Genomic DNA, 24,809 nt, shown 5'->3' with positions numbered 1-24,809 from the left:
ACAGGTTTCCCACAATCTGCTGTAGCAAACAGCTTGTGCTCATTAACATATTGATATTAACAGTGTTAAACGTACACTGACATAAAATAACGCAGCAGCGCTAGTTTCTCTGTTGACAAGTTGAGCCGCTAATTCTGAATGTGACTCATCACTGCTACCATACGGCTCCCAAAACTGTCCATAAACGTTTTTAGATGCCATTTAATTTAATACCTGATTAAGATGGATACTTAATACATTAAAAATCAGCTGTCCTAAAGATTATTGAAATTTATATCAGCATTTTTTTATATCCTCAATTCTGCTCTGCATCGTGAACTGGTTGTTTAAACACATACTAATGTTGTCATTAATTTACATACTAAAGTTAATTTGGCTCGTCTCCAAATCTATAACCATAAACCTGGTTTTAAACATTCACTGTTCATACGTCACTTTATTGGTGATTGGTTCAGTTCTTTTTTTGGTTAATTTTTTTTTTGTTTACATGTTTTATTAGCTTTCATTCTTAATACCTAACACTACTTAGGCAATAACAGAGACTGTAAACTACTAGCCTATTATTTTCTGATAATCAGATGTGCCACAACTTGGTAATTTTGATCTCACTGACTAATTTCGTCAATATTTACTTTGGACACTTGATAGTTATTCATAACCAAGCAAAACACTTTTTGAATTCTAGATATTTCTCTAGGAATGTGTGCAGTAAACTCTCACCACATCCCTATTTTAAGATGCACAAAGTTGGAAAACTGTTTCGCCTTGTAGAATTTCATAAAAGTAAAACACGTAACAAAGAGGTCATCTGGTGACTGCTAATGCATTTCAAAGTCACAGAGCAGCATGAAACTGTACATCCATCTTTCAGTTTACTTCACGTGGAAGCAGAGTCTCAGAATCCCGTGAGGTGCATCACTCTGGAGGATATTGCTCGTTCCGGTTGCTGGAAAAGTGAGTGTCAAGTACTTTATGAATCCAATAATCCTTCCCTGAGGCAAAGCAAGGTGACGCTCTAACAGGAAGATTGGGAGTAAGGTCGACAATATAGGGTGAATATGATAATTTGGTGAGTTTTCTTTTCTTTCTTTTTTTAAAGAAGCTTAGGTAGCAGGTAGGAGCTGTCAAGAAGTTAGAAAAAATAAGAAAAAAAAGGATTGCTGACTCCTCCCTAGAAGAAAAAAAAAAAAGAGCATGGCAGAGAGGGTAAATAGAGTTTCAAGTGATGTGAGCAAAGGAAGATGTTGGTGTAGGAGGCCTAAAACTAGACAAAAACAATAAAAGGCTGAGGAGAGGCGGGGGAGGAAGGCAGTGAGACATATAAAGATGAATCAAGCATTCAGTGAAGTGGAGACGGAGGGTGTGATTGAGGGCACGCCGAGGGGGGTGGGGTGGGGGGTGGGAAAGCAGCCGTGATGAGATGGCTTCTACTGGACCATGAGATTGATGAATCTGCTTCAGAGGGAGAGGGAAGAGATAGTGGAGGGAGGAGGAACAAACGCCTTGATGAAAAGACCAATCGCGGTCCCACAAGACACAACAGAATCCATGGCTTGATAAAGGAGTGAGCCGCTCGCATCTCCAGCCCGTCTATCTTAGAACACAGCACCAGAGGCATCTTTGCAGAATGTGCTATCTCTAATCTGATTTTATTTTTTTTTTTCTATCGTCACTTGTGGTATGCAGAGCTGCTGTCACATCACAGGAGATTACAGCATATCTGGAGCGAATAAGAGTCTTTGAAAAGATGGGATTTAATTTACTTGGACGTTCTGACAGCAAACAGACTCTCAGCTGCACATCAATCATCTCCGTCGGACGCCAGCTGATACCCAAATCCACTCAAATGTAATAAATATTTTCAGCTGGATCCTCCTAAATCCCCTGTCCAGCTCTGACCGGCTTCTCTGTCCCTGCTTGGATGTAGCATCAACCCAGAATGATACTGCCACCACCAGAGCTGTGTTTTTCTCCACGAGAATTCATATACATGTAGCTAATTGACATACTTATTAATCAGCTAATGCAATAATAACGGAGCTCATTTTTTTGTTTAGCTCACCTAGCTTCTCCATTTTTCCAGATAAATTCTAAAACGCTAATTTACTTGACAGTTTTGTTAAACATTCAGTTGAACAACGTTTGGCGTCTGTGTTGAAGTTTCGGTTATCAATGATAGTTGATAACAAAATAAATTAGTTTATATATTGGTGAAGCTAAAGTGTTTATGAAATCTGAACTGCATCATATATATATAAATACACATGTGTACTTACTGATTATTGTTGTACATTGTCATATACTTGAGAACAAGTTTATTACCACAACCTTCTCCTTTTGAGGCACTTGGTTTTATTTTCTTGTTGCATTTTAACAATTTTTATTTTTGTCTGTCTGTTGCATTTAATTCTATTAGCATACATTGAGGTTTTGACAAAATGTAGAAAAGTTTATGGCGTGAGCATGAACTGTCAGACGCTGTAGGTGTTTGGTTAGCAACAAGGTTCTGTGCAGCTCACAAAATAATATGTAAAGTCTACATGAGACGAGAGGAGGCAGAGTGAAGAGGTGGGAGAATGAGACGAGGAAGTGGATATTAATCTGTTCTTGTGAGACCGTTTCACCTCCTCTGCCTCCATCCGTCTCTTCCTCCTCCTCTCTGTTGCTGCTGTGGCTCTGATTTGTCGGACGCCGCCTTGGTCCGAGGAGGATAAGACTGAGATAAACAACATTTGCAAACAGAGAGTGGTAGGACTGAAGATGGAGCGGGCCCCAGTGTTCCTCCTGATATTCTCTTTCTTCAAACTACAGTGCTCTCATCACAGTGACAGGATAAGCCTGCACAGCTGCTGATTTTATAGGCTGTAATGAAATGGGGAGGGAAAAAATGTGCTGTGCCACTATAAATGCCTGGTCTGGAATATAAAATCTATTCCACTGGTTAACATGCTGGTCTTGCTGCTGTTTTATTACATGGCTTTGATTTGTCTTTCCGTTTTTGTTTTGCCAGATGCAACAACAGAGAATTGAGGAGCTTTCTCCGAGCTGCAATGGGAGTCTGTGAAGCTACAGATTTAAGGCGCCTCCTTAGTACTCCTTCTCAGTCACAACACCAGCAGTAGTCAGTAGAGGAACCATTATCTGAAATTAATGTCAGCGGTGTTGCGGAGGCAGCCAGACGCTGCGCCGCCAGCTCTAACGCTACTCATGGAGATGTGGCCTCAACTTTTCCAACACTACCGCCGCTGCTGATGATGCCAGCCCAGGGAACAGTGATGCCTTCTAAGGTCTCCTGCTTGTACTTGCTGACGGTGGTATGCTGGGCCAGCGCTTTGTGGTACCTGAGCGGCTCCCGCCCTTCCTCTTCCTACGTGGGCCAAGTTTCTATCCCAATGCGCAAGGCCCCCAAAGTGAGCAAGAACTCCACGTTCAGCAACATCCGCACGCGCTCGCTCAACCCACACGACTTCGGCTACCTCATCAACGAGGCCAAGAAGTGCGAGGCCGAGCCGCCTTTCCTCGTCATCCTGATCAGCACCACCCACAAGGAGTTCAACGCCCGCCAGGCCATCAGGGAGACATGGGGCGACGAGACAACGTTTCCGGATGTGCGCGTGGTCACGCTCTTCCTACTGGGCCGGAGCATAGACACTGTCCTCAACCAGATGGTGGAACAGGAGAGTCAGATATTTCATGACATAGTCGTGGAGGATTTTATTGACTCGTACCACAACCTGACGCTTAAAACGCTGATGGGCATGCGCTGGGTGGCCACATTCTGCCCCAAGTCTCAATACGTTCTCAAAACAGACAGCGACATCTTTGTCAACATGGAGAACCTCATCTATAACCTCCTTAAGCCCACCACCAAGCCAAGGCGGAGGTATTTTACAGGCTATGTCATCAACGGTGGGCCAATCAGAGACATGCGCAGCAAGTGGTACATGCCAAGGGATCTCTACCCAGAAAGCAAATACCCACCGTTCTGCTCTGGCACAGGATACGTCTTCTCTGCAGACATAGCTGAGCTCATATACAAGACCTCCTTACACACCAGGCTGCTGCACCTGGAGGATGTGTACGTTGGCGTGTGCCTCCGCAAGTTAGGCATCCACCCTTTCCAGAACAGCGGCTTCAACCACTGGAAGATGGCGTACAGTCTCTGCCGCTACCGCCGGGTGGTCACCGTCCACCAGATCTCCCCAGAAGAGATGCACCGCATCTGGAACGACATGACCAGCAAGAAACACTTGAAATGTTAGCAGACTGATCCGTCCTCCAGAGATGCTTTCAGGGGCTTTGTTATGCTTTCCTGTGCAAGACCAAAGCAAACTCCTCTGGATTAACCCGTTCACTCAAACTTCAAGGAGGGGCCGAGAGAGTAACGTGCAGAACCCTCCCGTGGATACTTGTCCACGCCAGCAGTGGAAGGATTTTTACATGACAGGGAAGCATAAACATGTGTTGAAGCTTCTCATTTATACAAGGCACAGACTGTCCCCAATTATCAGGAGTGCAGATGAGAGAAAAGCTGACAGACGCTCTGCTCGGCTCAGTCGCCAGCCCTGATTTTTGAATGTTCCTCATGTATTTGTTGTATTTTCTGATCAAGGTGTTATTCTGGATATCCGATACTACAGCAGTCATTGTGAGGACTATTGTGGATCTACAATGTGATGAGTTGATGTTGAACGCAGTAGTGTTTATGAGAGAACATCAATGTTTTGCACAGACGTTTTGTTTTTTTAAAAGATTTAAAGAAGATCAGATCAGAGTGAGAACATGGCTGCTAGCATTCCCAGGTGAATGTTAACCTCTGATGTGTGCAGTGCAGTATTTTGTCTCTGGCAGCGCTGTGAGCAGGCTGCAAACGGCGGCATTTTCTATTACTTGAACAAAGAGAGCAGGAGAAGTATATACTGAGAACAGATCTTACTGTTTTTGAGTGCTTTTTCGTTCTTTTTCCATTACTTGAGATTAAATAAACCTGTTTCATACAATTTTACGACTGATTTGTTCTGCACACTTTTAATGCACGTAACCTGGAAGTTAATATACATTTGATTTCTCCATAGGAGTGAAAGCATCTAATTACGGCGGCCGCTCTCTTCAGCAGCTGCGCTCTTCACAGCAAGTGCTGCCAAGCCTTCCTCTTGCCTCTGGAAGCATTCCTGCTGTCTGTGCAGGTGGTGGACAAATCAGGCAGATTCCATCGTGTGATTAAATCAAAGTCTGTCCAACTATGAGCTGGAAAATGCCTCTCAGCAATTACAGTGGCAGTGCAAAAGTATGCACACCTTGTTACAACCACAAACATTTATGAAGTTCACTGGGATTTTATGTGACAGCAACACAATGTTGTAAAGTGACAATATTGGGTGTTGTATTAGATTTAATATCCCAAATATGCCTGTTTGTGTTTGTCTATCACATAAAATCTGAATTAAATACATTATGAATGACATAAACCACTTTTACAAGGTACTTGAGGTCCTGCAAAAATAACTTGTTTCACAGTAGAATAGAAGGATGCGACATTTTTCCCAAACTACATGAATCACACATTTTTTCTGCCCATTTTGTGCCATTAAGTTGCATTAGTCAGGAATAATGTTTTATTAAAATCTTTCATCAGACGAGTTGTGGCTTACAGGAAAATCTGTCAGCGAGGTTCTCACAAAACAGAGTGACATACTGCAAAATGTTATGGTAAGGTCAGGTGTAATTATTTAAAACTTGAATGTTCGTGCTAGTTTGGGTTTTTGTTTGCTATTTCAGTCACATTAAGGTTTGGTTTGAGTGAACCACTGTTATTCGTATTAATTATTATGTTTTAGGCCATTCTTCTGTAGATTAACTGTGGCGTGAGGAGAACATGATCCATTAGTTACTTTTAACCAGCCAAACCTTAAAACAAACCTTATGCTGATTGGCCTCTTTCTGTGAAAACAATTAACCCAACACACACACACACACACACACACACATCAAAAGCCACCAGTAATCAATATTCTGATAAAAAAAAATTAATCCTCATCCCTGTGACCAATTATCTGATCAGATGGTTGGAATCTACTGATGGCTGAGCTGAGAATCAAATAATCAACCTCTAAACAGAATAACTGTTATAAACTGAGCACCAAGACATCCAACCAATGTTGTGTGAGCAGCACTTTCAACTGATCTTGATTACATTAAACCAAACTGAAGTTTTTAGATAAAAATGAAAGCAGCACAATGTGGTTGGGAAGTTAAATAACATTTAAAGCAATAGAAGCCATATTGTTCAGGGCGCCTGAAAGAGATCAGAATAACAGTTTTCTCACAAACTAGTTTAATTACACAGGATAAATACTCACAAACCTAATCACTGGACTCTGTTATCCGTTAAGTTCCTATAAAACTGAAGACCTCCAGCGGTGCAGCCTCCAACTCTTGAGTTTTCTAACTTGTTTTCTCCTTTTTTAAGATCGTCCAACAAACTCTAGCTGAAGTTTGATGGAACCCAGGATCCTCCAGGATGACTCGTCACCAAAAACTTCTGGTTGTTTAAACTCTCCTCTTTATAATCCCTTCTTGATTTGGAAGTTTTTTTCCTTCACATATTGATGCATCAACTAATAAAATAGTTTCATTGGGCTATTTAATTTGTTCTGCTGTCATTGGGACTGAAATAACCAACTCAGACGTTAGTTGCGCTAAACCTAAAGCGCTAATCATAAATATTAGTTCTACTAATACTAAAGTGCTAAACCAACATGGTTTTTAGTGGAAGCTAATGCTAAATTTAACCATGTTGATAGCCACTATGCGTCAGTGACACATTTTATATCATATCTAGATTAAATTTGTAATTGAACATCTACCTGCATGATTGTGTCTGAGGAAACAAGTGTTCAACTTTATTCAACTGAAAGTTTACAAAACAACCATGTAAATTAGCGCTGTAGAGTTTATCAGGTAAAAAATGTATATAAGGAAGCTAGCTGTGCTAAACATTTTCAAAGTTAGCAGAAATGCTAAGCAAAAAATGAGTCCCCTTTGACCACTGCTTGGCGTGAATTACATACATTAGGATAAAGATTGCTATTGAAATTTATAGCGCTATTAACAATTTACTGTATGACTTTTTCTTTTCTCTGACATGAAACCAAACATTTGAAGGATTGTTGTTTATTCATTCCTGTGGATTGACTAAGACTGTTGTTGTATAATCATTCAAACACTTCCCTGAAGACTCAGTATTGTTTGGGGTGTTTTAACATGCATCAGTTTGAATAATAAATTTAATGTTATTACATAAGGCCAACAAAGACGTATCTGGTGGTGTTGGTGGTGACCCGTGTGTCACCACTTACGCTCGTGTGGCAGTGAACGTAATTATCTGAAATCATTAGCGCCTGGCAGCTCTTTTCACAAAAGACTACAAATGAGGAAAGCCAAAATGAGGAGGACATTTTCTTTCCCTCTTTGAAGAAGAATGCAATATTGATTGGCTTTCTTCAAAGGTCATCCACTTTGCGGCTTGAGCCTGACACTTGTCAAGTGTTACACCAGGTATCCGGCATGTGTGGGATGCAACATGGATGACACTGAGCGCCGTCAGAGTGTCTGGGAGCGGCGGCGGGCCTGTGGGACTCCATGCAGGAGAAATAAAACGCTGTCGATGAGGTGCCGAACTCAAATGGTTCCACCGTGGGAAACCTTTGGGTATTTTGTCAGCAGAAAACGCGAGCCGGCTTTAATGACTTCCTCATAATGGAAATATTCCCGGTTGATGTGTCAGCGTCAAACGCTCCTGTTTGATGACTTACTCCGGCAAAACTGTGACGCGACCTGGGAGTTCTACTCCAGTGCGCAACTTCACAACGTTGAAAACGCATGTTTTTTATCGTGTGGAAACAACCGCCTCTCATCCTCTGGCTGCCACGCCGTTATCAGTTAATAACTTTATTTTCTTGCAGAAAATTTCCAGGAACAGTCTGCCGACGAGTACATGCATGAAATAATTGGCATTCACAGCTTCTTTGGGGCTCAGTGGTGCGTTTTGCATTTCTATGATCCCGCTCGCCTCGCCCCCGTGGCAATTGGATGCAATATGCTGAGTAGTGGTACACCCTGCAATAGGCCGAGTAACCCAGTGGTGGAGCGTTTAAAACCAGCTAAGATGAGGGGAAAATGAAAGGCGTGTGATTAGTTCAAGGTTGGTGGTAAATGGGGCTCGTAACGAGGAGCGAGGCAGAGAGCTGGACCATCAGGAAAGCTTCCATTTCTGAACAAAGACACATCCTTTGATGTTTCTTATGCGTCTTCCCACATTATAGCAACAAACTGTTGGTTTTAAAACTGTTAGCATTTTGTTTTTAGCCTCTTTTACTTGGAAACGGACATTAATGACCAAGAAACAGCAGCAGGCAAGTTAGGCATAAAGTTATTGAGAGGTTTAAAGCAGAACAACTGATGTGTCTAAATATAAGCCTTTGATCTAAAATTAGACTTGGCAGCATCATGCTAGGTGGAAGTGAGTCAGAGTTAATGGGAAGATGAATGGAGGTTAATAAAACACAATTCTGGAAGATCGATCCAGGTTTGGATTGAAGCATGTTAATGTAAGAAGATGGCCTAGTCAAAGTCCAAAGCCAAGTCCAGTTGAAGATTTGTGGCAAACTTGAAAATATATATTCATGCGAACTCTTCATCCAATCTGAGTTTGAGCTGTTTAGCAAAAAAAGCCTGAAAATGTCTAACTGCAGCAAAATGTGTTTCCACTGCGTTTATATAAACACGCCGCACTTTTCAGATTTGCACCGGTAAAACCTGTTTATGATCTCATATAATTTTCCTGCCGCCTAATAACTACTCAGTGTTGGTCATTATATATAAGAAATAACGAGGTTGGTGGATGTGAACACGTTTGGAGTTTGGAGCTCAGAGATCTCAGTTTTTTTGGTCGGTTCAGACTCTGAGGGCAATTTTCTCAAAGCGGATTAATCGGCTGCAGAAAATGTTTTTTTTTTTAAGCCCTTTTCTAATCATGTTTGAACTTTCTTTTTACGCTAATTGTCCTTTCAGTTCACATGACCTCAGTGTCACTTGAACTCGAGGCTTTACAAGAATCTCTGGAATAATTCACCATCTGCGTTCTCACTTCTCCACCAAGGTGAGAGAACCAGGCTGACCTGACACCGAGCTCCTCCATGCGTGCCGTGCTGAAACATTTCCTGGTCAGTGCAGCCTTGGTGACCGGAGGTTATTTTTGGAAGCGCTGGATGTTTTTTTGTTGTTGTTGCCTAAAAGCAAGAATATTACTAGAGATCTGTCTGGTTTGTGTCGGTTTCAGAGGGCATGTTGGGTTCAGATCTGATGGAAGCTGATTGCAGGCTGTGTGTGTGTGTGTGTGTGTGTGTGTGTGTGTGTGTGTGTGTGTGTGTGTGTGTGTGTGTGTGTGTGTGTGTGTGTGTGTGTGTGTGTGTGTGTGTGTGTGTGTGTTGGACCATGAGGTGTGTAGGGAGAAAACTGTAGCCCCTTCTGAAACCTACAGGGGACAAATTTTCCATCAAGAGCAGATGGAGGTCATTCGTCGTGTTGCTTTCAGGGAAATTTACTTTCTTACTTTTCTTTTCAAAGTCTTGAAACCTATGTGATTTACAAATATTAGAACAGCAGAAAGCTTTCACTGTTTAGATGCACATAGCAGCAAAAGTCGATTCAATCAAACAGTCGGACTTGTTGTGCGAAAGAAATTTGTTTTCAGATTCCTCTGCTGAGCCTCGTGAAGGAGCGTCAAACTGAGACAGCCGAGACGCGTGGAACAAACCCAAAAAGTTACGACACGAAAACTGATATCTAGCGGGACAAGACGGTCCAGTCGCTGACAGAGCTTCACAGCGTGAATTATTTCCCGTCACCCGGAACAGATGGATGGGATTTAAATTGGACGCGTACATCAGGAAGCGCCTGACAGAGACGAGCGTGACAGCCGGCCTGAATCTGCATAACGGCGGCCATAAATTAACTCTTAATGTCCTGGGATGAAAGCCGCTCCCCTGGAACTGGAGGAGGCCCAGAGCTCGGCCTCACCTTCCTGTGAGCGCCGCAGTCTCATATTTATGACCAGCTGCGAGCTTATTAATATTTGCATATTTCAGAGCGGAGCCTCATAAATAGCTCATGGGCTCAGAGTGGAGCTCAGGTAGCTGGAGCAGACTGCCTGACTTTCTCATGTCAACATTCTCAGCTAAAGCTCTTTATTTCTGCTGAAAGTGTCGAACATCGTTGTAAAGGTCGCCCCTGTCGTCTGGGTTTTCTTTTGCTTCCTGCGAACCAGCAACGCTCGCTCGACCCGTCAGGAGGCGGCGAGGGAGTCCGCCCTCATAAAGCGAGCCGTAGATGAGATCAGTGGATAATATTGATTTCACATGCAAGTATCGGCTGATCTAAAATCTCCCAAAATTAAGGAAATCGCGGTCGACGTATTGGTGCATAACTAGGTTTTACGTTGAGCACAAATTCCAGTGTCTTTACATGATGAATCAACACAAAAATGATCTGAAGCTATTTTTTCCTCCAGCCTCTAACAGATTTTGTTCGTGGAAAAAAAAAATCATTCCTACAGTATGATCCTGCCACCACCAAAAGCGAACATCATTCTACACAAAGACGAACACGATACATTTTTGTAAACGATTACAAAAAGATGCGCGTTCACATGACAGGAAGGAAAACTACTGAGAGCGATGTAGTGGGCATGCCGGGCCAATCGGTGGCGCTGTAACACAGCCACAAAACAACTCCAAAAATACCAAACAATAATGAATGGCGCTGAGTTTCAGTAGCTGTGTTTCCGTTGACCATAAAATTGAGCAAATTAGAATTGCAAAAATAAATTTGCTTAATGGAAATGTGGCAATTTTGAAAAAAAGAATCATGTTTTTGGATTTTAAAAAAAGATATTTTGCACTAGAAACCAGCTGTTTTTTATTTCACAAAACTGAAATCGGTGTAACCCAAGTAATTTCCCTGTTATTTTCTTCTTCTCCTCTTGTAAGTGAACAATAAAGAAATCCAGCACATTATCGCCCCCCAGAGGCCATAACGCAAAAAATAAAACTCCCAAAATGAACTTTAGTAATTTTTCAGTGAACAGAAACGACCCATGACCTGAGCAACTATATATATGAATAACATACAGTATATTCAGTTTATATGTTAGAGCAACATATAAACTGAAATTGCCCCTTGGGGACAAATAAAGTTATTTAAATTGAATTCAATTGAAGTCCTGGTTAGGTCACTCTGAATGCAAACAATGTTCTGAAAGAAATATTGGTGAAAAACAAAACTCTTGAATTTGGTAACCAAAGGCTAAGAATAAACCTCCTGACACGGGATAATGAGCCTGCTTATTCACCAAACTTTGTAATAATTGAGTACGTCTTTGGAATCAACAAACACAATTACTCTCACTATAATTAGTAAGCTGGGAGACTATTCTCTTTATTTCAAAGTTATTCATTTCCCTCCTTTAAATTTTTCAAGGCAGGCTCCAGCATTTTCTTGCATTTCCTGTGGCAAAGCTGAACTGGCAGATAAGGCAGCAGTGTGAACTTTCTCATTTAATTCCCAGCATGAGCTGAATAAGCCCCATTTTTAAAAAGCCAAACCAGGAGAGATCCAGCTGCCACCGCCGAACTTCTCCTTTCCTGGCCAGTAGAAAAAAAGCATCTTTTTAGCCCCCGACTGGCTCAGATTAGCTTCCAGCAGTTTTATTGCTCTTGTTTCTGCTTTAGTTCACAAGTTGACCTCTGTAATAAAGACGGTAAAGGCCTCGTGTGGAGCTACAACAGAGCCGTCATTAGCCACTGTAAGGTGTTGTGGGGAACTCACACTTGCATCAAGCTGTGCGCATTTCTACTATGATACTTTCCGACTCCACTTCCCTCTTAACTTGTTGGCTTTTTGTCCCTTTCCCCTCTGTGTTTTGTTTTTATATCATGGCTCTAAATCCGTCTCCCAGAAGCTCCCGACGTGTCGCCGCCGTGTCTCTGAAAATCTGAGGCAGGCTTAAGCCTCCGTCTACTGTGTTGCCGCTTCCTCCCGTCTGATTTGGCTCGCTCAGTGCGGCTTAGGAAAGCTTCGGCAGATGAAGGAGTGATTGTTTTGGCTGCTTCTGTGTTGCTGACAAGGAAACACGGCGCTGAATGCAAAAAAAAAAAATAATAATAATAACAAGGCCGTTTCCATGAGGCTTGCTTTGCAGACATGATATTTCTGGGTTTAGAGAGACAGCCTCACGTTGTCTGACATGTCTGTCAACTTGTCGACACAAAATGCAGAGTGTATAGAACAAACACAAGGGTTTTTATTTTCAAATGCAATCACAAGATTGTTTCAGGGAAAAATACCTCCATATTTTGTCAGTTTACAGCCACAATCTGATGTATTTTACTAATGTTTCATAACTAGAGACTAGCAAATAGCTTATAATAGTGAAGTGGTGCAGCACACAAAAGCTGACCTTGCACATTCTTATTCACATATAAACACTTCAGTATCGTGCTTCAGGACATCGAACTGATCATCTCATTTCCCACAGACTGCTTATGAAATGGTCCAGAATGCAATGGATCTGTTTATGAAAATCTTACTACATTACAGTAAATGACTGTAATCCTGATTTGAACTTTTATTTTTTCTGTCTTTCATTGTCAGGATATGCAGTTTGTTTAAATTTCAGCCCAAACTCTTAAAATGTGTATTTAGAGACGCTTTTAATCTCCAACCACTGAGGCAATCTGGGATAAACAATGCATTACTCTGATTTCTAAAGTACACATTAACCCTCCAGCCAGAAGGGGGAGCTGTTTGGTGTTGGGATATAATTTACTCACAAAAAGTACTATCGAAAATCTGATTATATTTAATATATCTGTATAAACCACTTATAATCAGCATTAAACTAGCTGATTATCAAAACAAATTAATAAAATGAGCTCATTTTATTGTTTTCAGTCTCAAATGTTACTTATTAGCTCAATAAGTAACATTTAATCAAGACTCCTCAGTCTATAAGATTCTCAAAGGAGAAAGTCAAATCATTCACTGGGATTTTGTGGAGTTTTTTTACACTTAACACAGTAAGATTTAAGACCTGTGTCTCCAAAGAAATATATGAACATCATCTGGCCAACTGGCACTACATTTTCACTTACCCATGGTAGATGCAAAAAAAAAAGCCAGCTAGCTAGCAATGGTATATTAGCAGTGAGTCACAACACAATGATGTCTGCGTGTGACTCAATTTTTTGCCTGACAGAAAACTGAACACATTTAAGGCCAACTTACTTTTAATTTAAGACTTTTTAAGGATCCACAGACACCTTGAATTTGAACACTGGTGCCATCTAGTGACCGGAGGCTTATCAGGCAAGAATAAATGGACAACAACAAAGTCTTCCTGCTTCTTGTCGCAGGCACAACAATAGTGCTAACTCTGAAGACATTCTAGTTGAAAAGTTGTGATTTAGAGAAGATTTAAAGTAAGTTAAACCTGTGTGGATTACACTTTTCAAAATGAAATGTAACATAGAGTTTAACTTGTAATAACATTACATAATTATTAAACACTGCAACTGAAACCAGCTTTAGCTCCATATTTCCGTCCAGGCCTTGCTCTGCCTGACCTCCTGTAATTGTCTCATTTCCTTCACCTGTCTCTCTCCTCAGACCATCCGGCGACTGATAAGCGAGGTCTTATAGCACTTTTTCCCCATTCATCATGCCGCTCCCAGGTGCTGAATGCAGGTATGCAGCGAGCAAATAAATAAATATCTGACAAGGTGACGCCTGAATAGATGAGAAATCCTGCGGTGTGTCAAGACGAGCTGCGCGGAAAATCCAATCAGGCCTCAAGTGTCGGCGAGATTAATAGCTGCTGTTATTTAGACTAGACGCGAAGGGGCCGGGCTTGCGCCGTTTGGGGCCGGTGAGTGAATGTGGGGGAAAATAAATCATATTATTCTCTCTGCAGAGATGGTGTGGTTTTATTTAAAGGGAGTCAAACACCAGGAACTTTAGGAAGTATAGGAGGAAAGCTCACAACCCTGGTGGGCGGCTGTTAAAAGTCAGCATCCTTCTTTTGTCTTTGCAGTGTATTTTATCGAGGGCAGTTACTCTTCCTCGCCTGTAGCATTAAGACAATGAAAGTTAGTGGCGACGGGCCAATGTGGACAATATGACGGCTGAGGTCTTAAAGGGCGCGATAAACCCAGTCAAATGAGCGACCCTGGCCTTCTTTATGGCCCCAATAACAACACACTTATCTAACACCTTAAAGCACGGTTAAAAACATTTTGTTGGACTACTGAAGACCCAAAAGATTCTACATCCAATTTCTATAAAACTCTTTCGACTCCTTGCAAAACCATTCGTATCTGTTTAGCTTTTTCCAAATTTGTCATGCTACGAGTGTTATTTTATAGTGATTATGGAAAAGTCCGAAAACTGTGACTTGCGTTTGTAAGTCACAAACTTTTCCATCCATGAAACTAAAGCTGTGCAATTTGTTAATCTTAATCCGACTGCAAAGGATTTCAAAAAGGTGGCGGGGAAATTAAGATCATAAAAATAGAGGAAGGAAAAAAACATTATTCACAAATGTCACTGCAGTTATGAAGAACTGTCACAATTATTTGATTTCCTGTTTTATGTTGAACACACCAAGCTTAAACTCACAGTATCAGATTGTATCTGTGTTAACACAACTATCAAACAATTATTTATTCTTTGTACTTTTACCAAGGAAACTACCAACACTATCCAGATACAGTTATTTAATCGTTTTAATTCCACTTCATCTTTATTTTCTCCTATATAAACAAATAAAACCCTTATAAAACACTGGGTGTTTTATAAGGGTTTTAAATTAATAAACTGATGAACTTAAAGGGGTATAAATATTTTTGGAAGGGACTGCAGTCCCTCCTCAGCATCTTGTAGCTGTATCAGACCAAAATCACTCTCTCACTCACATACATTTACTTTTTTTAAACAAGCACAAGTTTCCCCATCATGCCAATTCAACTTCTCTACTGGTTGTCCCAGTTTAAGAGGATTTCACAAACATGTCAGATTGGATGGCAGGAAAAGAAGGCAACTTGCCCTGAGGAATCACCAAACCTGGTCGTCACTTTCCTGTTGTGAGTTAAGTTTCTACAAAAATCCCTCTAAGAAAAAAAGCTCCTCTTGTTTTCATCTAATTTTTTCATTCGACTTTCTGGCCGACACAGAAGCTGCAAAGCGTTTTAATCGCATCATTTCTGCGAGATTGAATTTACATGTTTTTTTAATACATTTTCGGTGTATTTACTTTTTTCAGGATGTTTGTGACAAATTGAGATGATAGACCACAATCACTCTCAGCAATTTCCTCCCCTCGTTGCCATTCAGGCGGCTGATTAAAAACAGAAAAAGACCCATGTCTGTCAGCACTAATTACCTATGCAAACAGGCCTTGCAAAGCAATTATACCCCCGTAAAACACACACCGTGCTTCTATCAAGCGCTGATATTATACAGAATAAAAAGATGGCTAAAGGTATCCAGCTCTATTTCATACATTTTTGCTACGACCAGATAAAAAGTCATTTTTCAGTAGATTATTTTGCAAACCTCGTCAGCTACATTTCTATAAAGAAATCGAATACAGCTGGGCAAACGTAGAATTAAAAATCAACAGTTGGATTTATTTGAAGGGAGATTTGCAGGTGGTTCTCAGTAATATGACGCCTTACATGCAGTGATGTCGCAATAAATTTGCTCAAAATGGGGGAAAAAATAGCAGGTTATTGACTCGCTGTCTGTTTTTACTAACTTCAGCAGGAAAATACTTTGGATTTATGTACATTAATAGATCATTGTAATATTTGGTGACTTTTTTGTTTTAGTTAGTCTGCTGAAACGCAGCAGACTAACAAGTATAGACACACATTATGAAAATGAAAACTACTTAATTAAAAAGTATTTTAATAAAAATTATTTCAAAAAGTCAAGCTAGATCTGACTTTAATAGTTTTTGTTCTCGTTGATGCTAACAACTCATGTAGCTAGTCAACAGCAAAACCAGACCGTGGTGACTCGTAGAGATCCAATCGGACTTAATGTCGTAGCTTCATTCATCTAACTTATCTTTTCAATTATCTCTAGTTTGCCATACTGGACTGTAGATGTTCAAACGTCCATAATGACCTTTACTTATAAGACAATGTGTCGTTATCAGTCAATTACAACCTCACAATTAATGTTAATGTTGTCCTTTATTGGTAGAACTTAGCACCTGTGCAAAGTCTTTCATAAAACAACTTCTTTTGCTCCAGCTCAACATATTTCAGTTTTCTCTCACGACTTCTGTTGACTCATTTTCCTCAGAAAGCGGTGAGGCCGAGGAGAGCGAGGACGGGCGTGAACTTGTTATATTTGGGCTGCGTGGTTAGAACAGGTGAAGTGAAGGAAGAATCAGCACAAATATTCTTAAGATTGCTTCGCTTTCTCTTTCACTGAGAGCAGTGGGGGAGAAGAAATTGGTTTGTCTGAGATTGCTTTAAAGAAATACGACACACTGATGCACGTTATTGATTTTTGACCTGCAAATACAGTCGTTTATACATGAGAGAAGAAAACAATGTTGGACAGAAAACTGATGACACTCAGTGGACTTTTGCTTTTTGTTGACCCTTCTGGGACACCATATAAAGGTTATTCTTACAAATAGTTTGTGTTTGTCACCATTCTCTACATCGGGAGTCTGATGCACGTACATTTTTAAACTATTTTTGAAGGAAAATAGTTAGCTAGTCCAGCTAGGGACACGAAAGACCTTCAAAGTACACACCTTAAGATCTGGGGCTTTTCTCTTGCTTCCCCCCATGAAGCGTTGACAGGAAGTGGATGAAGTCAGCTCTTACATCAGCGGTGGAGGATTTGGCAGCTTGAGTGTAAAACAGAAAAAATCTATTGCACTTTGCCCTTGGAGCCTTGTACCACCTACCAGAACAGAGAGGAACAAATTACCTCCTTAAAAGTGACCTTACCTGCCTCACAGTTTGCCAAATTAAAAAAACAAACAAAAAAAAAACACTTTCTCTGTGCCAATTATCTTACCGGCTGTATTGACTACACTTGGAGTTTATTTATTTTTTGCTGTGTTTTGTGAGGCTACCACACAGAGATACAAAGCAAAAGGTTAAAACAGACCAAATGCAGCAAACTAACAGCAGAACTCCAGCAACAAACGATAAAACCTTTAAATAATTTGCTTCAATAACTGAGAATGGGTCAAGTAGAAAGTATACCCCCTACAGTGAGGGCTACAAACACAGTCCATGTATAGATTTATTTTTTCAGGCTGCTACCTTCATTTATTTCAAAGCGAATTTTTGATCTGAATTGAGAAATCAGCAGTGATGTAGGTCAGTAAAATCACCTGCGGTTGTTGAAAACAAACCCTAACAGACGTGAAGACGGCTTCTTTTTTATTTTTATTCTTCACAGAGGCAATGTTTTCTCACCGGTGGGGTCAGATGAACAAAAATACTAGCGCTCCCACATCGACTGGCCTTTGGTTTAACCGTGACACTCTCCCACTTTAATGAATGAGAAGATTGAACACTTGATGCGAGCAGAAGGTCGTCCCCAAACCCAGAGCAGCTTCCAAGGTCAAAGAATAACATTCATGATTCGCTCATCTCACCTGACATATTTACACCCGATCAGACAACAGTTATATTTTTCCACCCTATGGAATAATATCAGCAAGGTCCTTTCTTCCCTAAAACAATGACACACCAAAAAAACAGTTAATTGAAAATTACATATTTTTTAAGGAATTACACCCCGTCAGCTGCCATGACAGATGTCTGCAGTGTCCTTGATTGAAGCTGAGGAATAATTCGCCTGCTGACTTTTAAATTAGCACTTAAATCTGGTAGAATAGACCAAAAGTCACACATTATAGATAATTTGTCACAGAATGACAAGCCCTAAATATCTGTTTAAGCTAATGCTAATGTTGGTATGGAAGTTAAAATACTTATTTTCACAACCCATCATTCAGTCGACTTAAACACTGAGGAAATACAAATGACTGTTGTAGCTACTTATCATGGAAATCAGTTCTAAATCTAAAAAAAGATTTAGGGATGATAGCAGATGTTTTATATAGACTGAGAACACAAAAAACTAAAAACAAAGAAGAAACAATAGATTTTCTTACCTAAAAAACTTTATATTCACCCACACCACCTGTGGTCACCTTGAAGGTTAAGTTGCTAACTCCACCAGAACCATCTATTGCTGTATTAGCATGACCTTTGTCATGACCTCTTCTCATCAGCTTTGGGTTGCTGCCTCCAGTCGGATTGTTAATCCTAAAGCAAAGACAGATTGTTTTGAGTGCAAAGAAATCCACTTCTATTCAACTTAAATTATTTTCTTTGTGGTGAGATTATTGTTGTACAGACTACATCTTCAAGACCTACCACAACAGAAATATCTACAACAGAAGACGCATTAAACCAATCCTGAACCAGGTACAAACTCTGATCATTTGCTCAGCGGCACTAACAGTTTCAAGAGTCCCACCTCCCTAGGAAAGCAATGGACAGCTGAAGAACTACTTTCTTAGATCACCACAGTCTATCAGTTTAAATCAATATCTAACTTACATTCAGAACATCAGGTCGTCATTGTCCCTGTGGCAACAATTACTTAGTTACAGCGGTGATAACAATGACTGCTGTAATAAAAGTCATTAGTATGTGTCATTGAAAAATGATGTTCCTTTGGAGCTAAAGTCCACTTTCCAGTCTAAGGCAAAGAAATCCTGTTACTTTGGTTCTTTGTGTCAGTGCATGTTTGAGTGCCACGCAGGGAAAATGAGTGCGACCTCAACACTTCTTAATGTTGTTCTTGATGCACGTGCTCCGCCATGTTAACGCATGAGTGGAACAAAACACACAGAAAGATTAAATGCAAAGCTAATCTGAAGAAAACGTTGTTTTTGGTTGCAGCCACGTTTAATTCCTTTCCTGTCACTGCGTCGGCCATTCTGTTTCCCCCAAGGGTCAGGATTGTGATTTCAGAAATGATTTATTTTCGCCAGTGAAGTGGACACTTGAACAGATCTGTCGATAACAGGGAAATCATTTAGTCTGATTGAACCAAAGCTCATCCACAGATCAAACATGAGACGCATCTTTTCTCCTGCCGACCAACCAGGACGTTTGAACGCTCACAGGAAGTCTCCTCTGCTGTAAGGAGACATTTCTCACCAGACTGAAACATGATTTAATGCTCCCATGAGCCAGTTAGTTTGTTTTCATTAGTGGGGCTGTAATGGTCGCTCATGTTCTGCTGGAGGAGAGAATAGACAAAACTAATTATCTATAAAAGAATTCAGGACAATAAGAAGGTAGTTGGTGTTCACAAGTCAAATTTAAGCTTATTAATTAACGATATATAAAACGTACCATCATGGTGAAATCTGTCTCATGACTCATTATCCAATCACCATCAGCATTTAATTTATCTGGTGAAGTTTGAGCAATTTTTATAGGAATTAGACAGGAAGGAAAGTGTTTTACACCCTCTGACTATGTTTGAGACTCTTATTTTGAAATAAAGGAAGTAGTCTCGTTTCCCCCCCTGCTTCAAATGCACCATCATGACATCTGCGGTCATGAGGTCCATTGAGCACCTGTAGCATTTTCTCCTGCACTAGAACCATTAGCACTGGTGTCCCACAGGGTTGTTTTCACCCTCATTTTCTTCAGACATAAAACACCTTAAGCTAATGTCAAACCTTTTTGTGTGTGTGTGTGAAATTAAGGAAGTAATTTTAATTTTGGTGTTTCCGTTAACTTTCTCATGTATAGGTTTTAGTACATGTGGAAAGGGCAGCTAAGATCCCTGCAGACCCCACACATCCTGGACACAAACTGTTTGAACTTTTACCTCCAGGTCTGCGCTACAGAGCGCTATTTGCAAAAACCAAATGCCATAAATGCATTTTTACACTATTATTCATTTCTTGCTTTTTGTAAAAACAGTCTGTATACAGTGTTTTCACAAAACCTTTTATTTTTATATATTTACATTTAAAATGTTTTCATTGAAAGCAAAGTGAAACTAAAGTCTAATTCCATTTCTGTGTACACAAACTCAACGAATAAAGCTGATTGTGTTTAAGTCTACATATAGTCATAATGCACATCATTGTTTTGTTCAGGTGTAGAGGTTAGCGTGGTTTAATACTACCCTGAGTTTGGGCTTTAATTAAAATGTGTACACACCACCAAAAGGTCCAGAAGTAATATTTCAATTGTGGCTGCAAAAAATTATTCCAAGGCCCATTTGCAGCCATTGAACCATGAGCTCACCACTTTTATTCATTTTTCAGGGGAAATATTGCTATAACATGAGCAAGCAGCCAAGACAGTTGTTGTTCATTTTTAACTAAAAGCTGACATAAAAGTGATGTGTGTACTTATTTACATATTTGTCTTGTAGTGGCAACAGGAAATGACATGCATATTAATCTAAAGTATTGTTAAGCATTGGAGCTGTACTAGATCTTTACTGAATCTAGGTACATTCACCAGAGACAATGTTTCTCACAGGAAGGTCATTGGTGGCGCGCCGCCTCCCACCTTCATTTCCTGTGTAAATAATCATCCTGTCCAAAAAGGACTACAGTGTGTGTCCATAAAATAACCACAGTGGTGCTATTTAAGTTTACAGTTTGAACTCAAAGTTCAATTTATTATTGAGTTCGTCTCAGACTAGCCGTTAGCTTTAGCTTCCCTTTAAATGACATTGCTTACTATTTCCACATTGAAAACAGAGACGCCCGTTTCCACCAATCAGAATCACATCGACATTACATGCCGCAAAGTCAGACAGTGTCCCCTCACTGAACGAATTGGCAGTCGAAGCAGACAGATGAGATCGCATCTCAGGAATGCTGATTCACTGGGAGGCTGGATCTCGAGTGGTCGTGATTAAAGACTCAATTTCCCAGAGGTCAGTGTGGTGTGATCACATATTACCGCTAACTGATGGAGTGTCTCTGACATCTGCACTCTGACGCCGCGGCTGTCACGAGCGGCGGCATCACAACCTGTGGAAGCGGGCTGCCTGATGGGAGTCCTGTCACACATTAAGTCACTGAGTTCTTAAGCAGCTGTGTTATTCTATCGTGCTCCTCCGTCATGCCGTTGTTCGTGTACAGAAGCGTGAGGGAGAGCGGCTGCTGTTCGAGCGGCTTAGCCCTGAAATGCTGCCATCCAGCATTATCTTCACACAGCAGAAAGCCGGGCCATGCCTCACCCCCAACGAGTGGACGGCTTTATAAAGAGACGCCTTTTATTGCAGCTCCGTTGCTACAATGTCAGTATTTAAATGCAATTATTTTGAACGTGTATCTTAGTTAACCAGCGTCTTTCAGAAGCAGTCAGCTGTCATTACTACACCAAGCTTCCCTGTAACAGTTACAATTAAGAAAATATTGTGCCTCATGAAACAGTTGAATATTTTTTGAAAGTGAGATTAGTGTATTATTATAATTTACTACAAATACAGTGAAATATTTCAAGCTTTTACTTCTTGTCATTTTGATGATTATGGCTCCCATAATGAAAACCCAAAATTCAGTCTCCAAAAATTTTAACAGTACCAATTTTAATACATAAAAATTGGTGTTATATATATGTGAATATATAATAAAGTGCAGCAAATTTGCCGACAGTTGAGCAAAGATAGGATAGGTTTGTTTGGCTTTTAAAAATGTGCTTTCTAAAAACCAAACATGTCTTCTGCTGCCACTCATTCTGTTCATTAATACTATTATTATTCTCTCCTCATTCATGCCAGAGCATCTGAAATAAATTCACATGAAATTGGGAAAAAATAAAAAACTGAAGGTCAAAAACAAATTTAGAACAGAATAACAATCTTCAGCTTGGAAAAATAAGGTGAATCCTTGGTCAAAAAAAGAAAAAAAAAAGAACACTTGACTAGGAAACTATACATCTAAAAGTAAAAGAGAGGATCATCGGGGCCCCCCTTCCCTCCATTCAGGACATTTCATCCCAGCGCTGCGTGTCCTGAGGCCGAAACATCGTCAGTGACCCCTCACACCCCCACCATGGACTGTTCTCCCTGCTGCCCTCTGGAAAGAGGTTCTGCAGCATCCGGTGCAGGTCCACCAGGTTCTGAAACAACTTTTTCCGAATTGCCATCAGACTGCTGAACTCTTAACTGGACTGCACTCAAAATTCTGGTCTCCACTTCATACCTTGCACATATACATAACTAAGTAACTTCCATTTTACTATCAGTCCTGCACTTTATATTTTATATTCATATTTATATTCATATTTTATACTGTATTTTATTTTATTCTGGAGTAACCTCACAACATTGGAACCTCAAAACACTGTCCTGAGCCGTATGCAACGAAATTTCGTTCTGTATACACCCTGTGCATGCAAAATGACAATAAAGTCAGTCTAAGTCTAAGTCTAAAATAATGAAATACCAAAAACAAGCTAAAATAAATTATCTTTCTTTGTTATTGTCATTACATTTTTGTGTTTTTTAGACAAATAAAATGGCCAGGATTTTGCTCCATAATTCTGCAACTAAGGAAAAACTTCAAATATGTACTTTTAAATGTGTCTCCCTGAGATTCAGGATTATTCTATAAACAAGTGACCTACTGTAGCTTTTCATGTGGAAAACACTGAAGTTAGTATCTGACACAGCTTCCACTCCAAATGTTGAATAGGTGAAAAAAATGACTCCTCAGGTTACAAATCATATGTTAACTTCAGCTCATTAAGACAACGACAGCGGCTCGCTAATGCCATTTTTGCTAAACTGTATATTAAGAAAAATGTTAAAACAATTAACTCTCAAAATACTTTGAAAAAAAATCAACTACAAGGCCGAAAGGAAAATCTGAGAGTGATTTTTTTTTTTTTCAAATATTACATATACTTACTATAAAATGAGATAATTATGGCGCAGCTATACCGAGGCTATCACTGGAGGTCGACGGAAAAGCCGCGTCAGAGAGAGTGTGCGTTTCCACAAAATCATGATACAACATTTTTCCCCACATATTTTAAAGCTGAACATATGAATATAGACGTAACATGGGAAATGTAAATGTTTTATACACCTCAACCCGGTACTTACTACTTTTGTGTGGGGTCCAAAGAGGTGAAGTTCACAGCTGAAGGACAAGGACAATCAAATGAGTGGTAAACAATGGGAAGCGTAGCTTGTTTCATTTTCTTTTTTTTCTCTTTTTTTCCTCTTTCACTTTCAAAACACAACACACGAGAAAAGTCATGGCTACACATAACTGCTACTTTTATGTACTTTATATTTTGTAAAAGATGCAGTTCACCTTACAGCAGCTACCTGTTCCCACCCCTACAAGTAGGTGGCGCCCTAGACAATTGAATTTTTGGACTGCGCCACCTACAGTACGGATGATTAGAGTACCTAACAAACAAGAAGTGTGACTTGAAAACCATAATCCTGAGGCTAAATCAGAATTCTGAAAACATTTTTAACCTAAATGCTCTGAAGAATATTTCTTCATAATATTTTTATGAAGAAAAAAAAATTCTACAGATTAAATGAAGTGAAATGCAACTTTTTTAAATATATTCGCCACGTGGTTCAGTTTAAAATCTTCTGACAGGAAGTCAAAATGATTACCAACCACAGAAGTTATGGATGTGGCAAATCTCACTGACAAATCCCAGTCGATGCTTGATTCCTATTATTTCAGCTGTAATGCAGTCATGTTCTTAAATCAGTCAGTATTTACTCTTTAACATTATCGTCAGTCTTTTTCGTCATGATTTTCTTTTGCTTTTAACCAGAACTGTATATTTCCTTTGTTGTTGTTTTGTTTATGTTTTTTTTTTTTGCTACGTTGGAGGTAGTGCACATAAGCTGTGATGGGAACACATTAAGCTAAAATAGCAGAGGTGAAAAGAAGAAAAGGAGTACCGGTAGATGGCTTCCTGTTGGTGCTCAGAAAGGAGCCTAAACTTAGCTGACTTTTCAATGCGACATGTAGGTTTCTTTATCAAGGCGTTCACTAAAGCAAAACTGAAAAATAGAGGAATCATATTCTGGTTGGAATTATGTTCTGTACTGTAAGAAAGCTTAAGTGCATCAAGCAATCTAACACTCAATTATGTATTCATGCTTTTCTACATAACCTCCTTTAAAGTAGCTGAAGTAGGAGTTAACAGTGTGCTATTGAAAAGCCACATGGATGATGGTGTGGATGAATCTGGCACAAATCTTAAGTAACATAAAACGGGCTGCTATGGTTTAAAGTATCTTTAACAGCTCACTGATTTCCTGCTAAATCTGTGAGCAGGAAGCAGTTGCAGTCAGCCTTGCAACAGGTCTGAAGAGGCCCCTGACTGAAGACACTGTTGCTGTGTGACCCCATACTGACTGCCGTGACTTGATAACAGCTCAATATCTGAGCAGCAAAAATTATATTCTGCAGCAACATGTCCTGGATGACACAATCAGTTGTTGGCAAACCCTGCTAATCCACCTCATTTGCCTTTGTCGCTCCTCTTTAAATCTGTGTGTAGCTGAATGGGCACGGTATTGAGCTTTTGAGATGATAATCACCTGCTCCAGGTTGTAAAAAAAAAAAAAACTTTTAAAAAAGCAAAACTGAAGACACCTTGTTGCCACGGTTGCGCATCATGTTA

General features: G+C 40.1%; 1 protein-coding gene across 5 annotated transcripts in view; it reads left to right on the top strand.

The window, feature by feature from the left end:
• Positions 1-24,809, top strand: part of LOC102235332 (beta-1,3-galactosyltransferase 1-like) — a 138,893-nt gene that overhangs the window by 109,373 nt on the left and 4,711 nt on the right. For 4 of the 5 annotated variants that reach the window (XM_005808071.2, XM_023329496.1, XM_023329497.1 and 1 more), the window contains one exon: positions 3,011-5,000. The exons of the other annotated variant lie outside the window; for it this stretch is intronic. In XM_005808071.2, the coding sequence (XP_005808128.1) occupies positions 3,252-4,262 (1,011 nt within the window). In that variant the 5' untranslated portion in view covers positions 3,011-3,251 and the 3' untranslated portion in view covers positions 4,263-5,000. Of the gene's footprint in view, positions 1-3,010; positions 5,001-24,809 lie in introns of those variants that run through there. 5 annotated transcript variants of the gene reach the window in all.

This window comes from Xiphophorus maculatus, chromosome 24 (assembly GCF_002775205.1).
Source record: "Xiphophorus maculatus strain JP 163 A chromosome 24, X_maculatus-5.0-male, whole genome shotgun sequence".
Lineage (NCBI taxonomy): Eukaryota > Metazoa > Chordata > Actinopteri > Cyprinodontiformes > Poeciliidae > Xiphophorus > Xiphophorus maculatus.
This window is presented reverse-complemented; position numbering and strand designations above follow the sequence as displayed.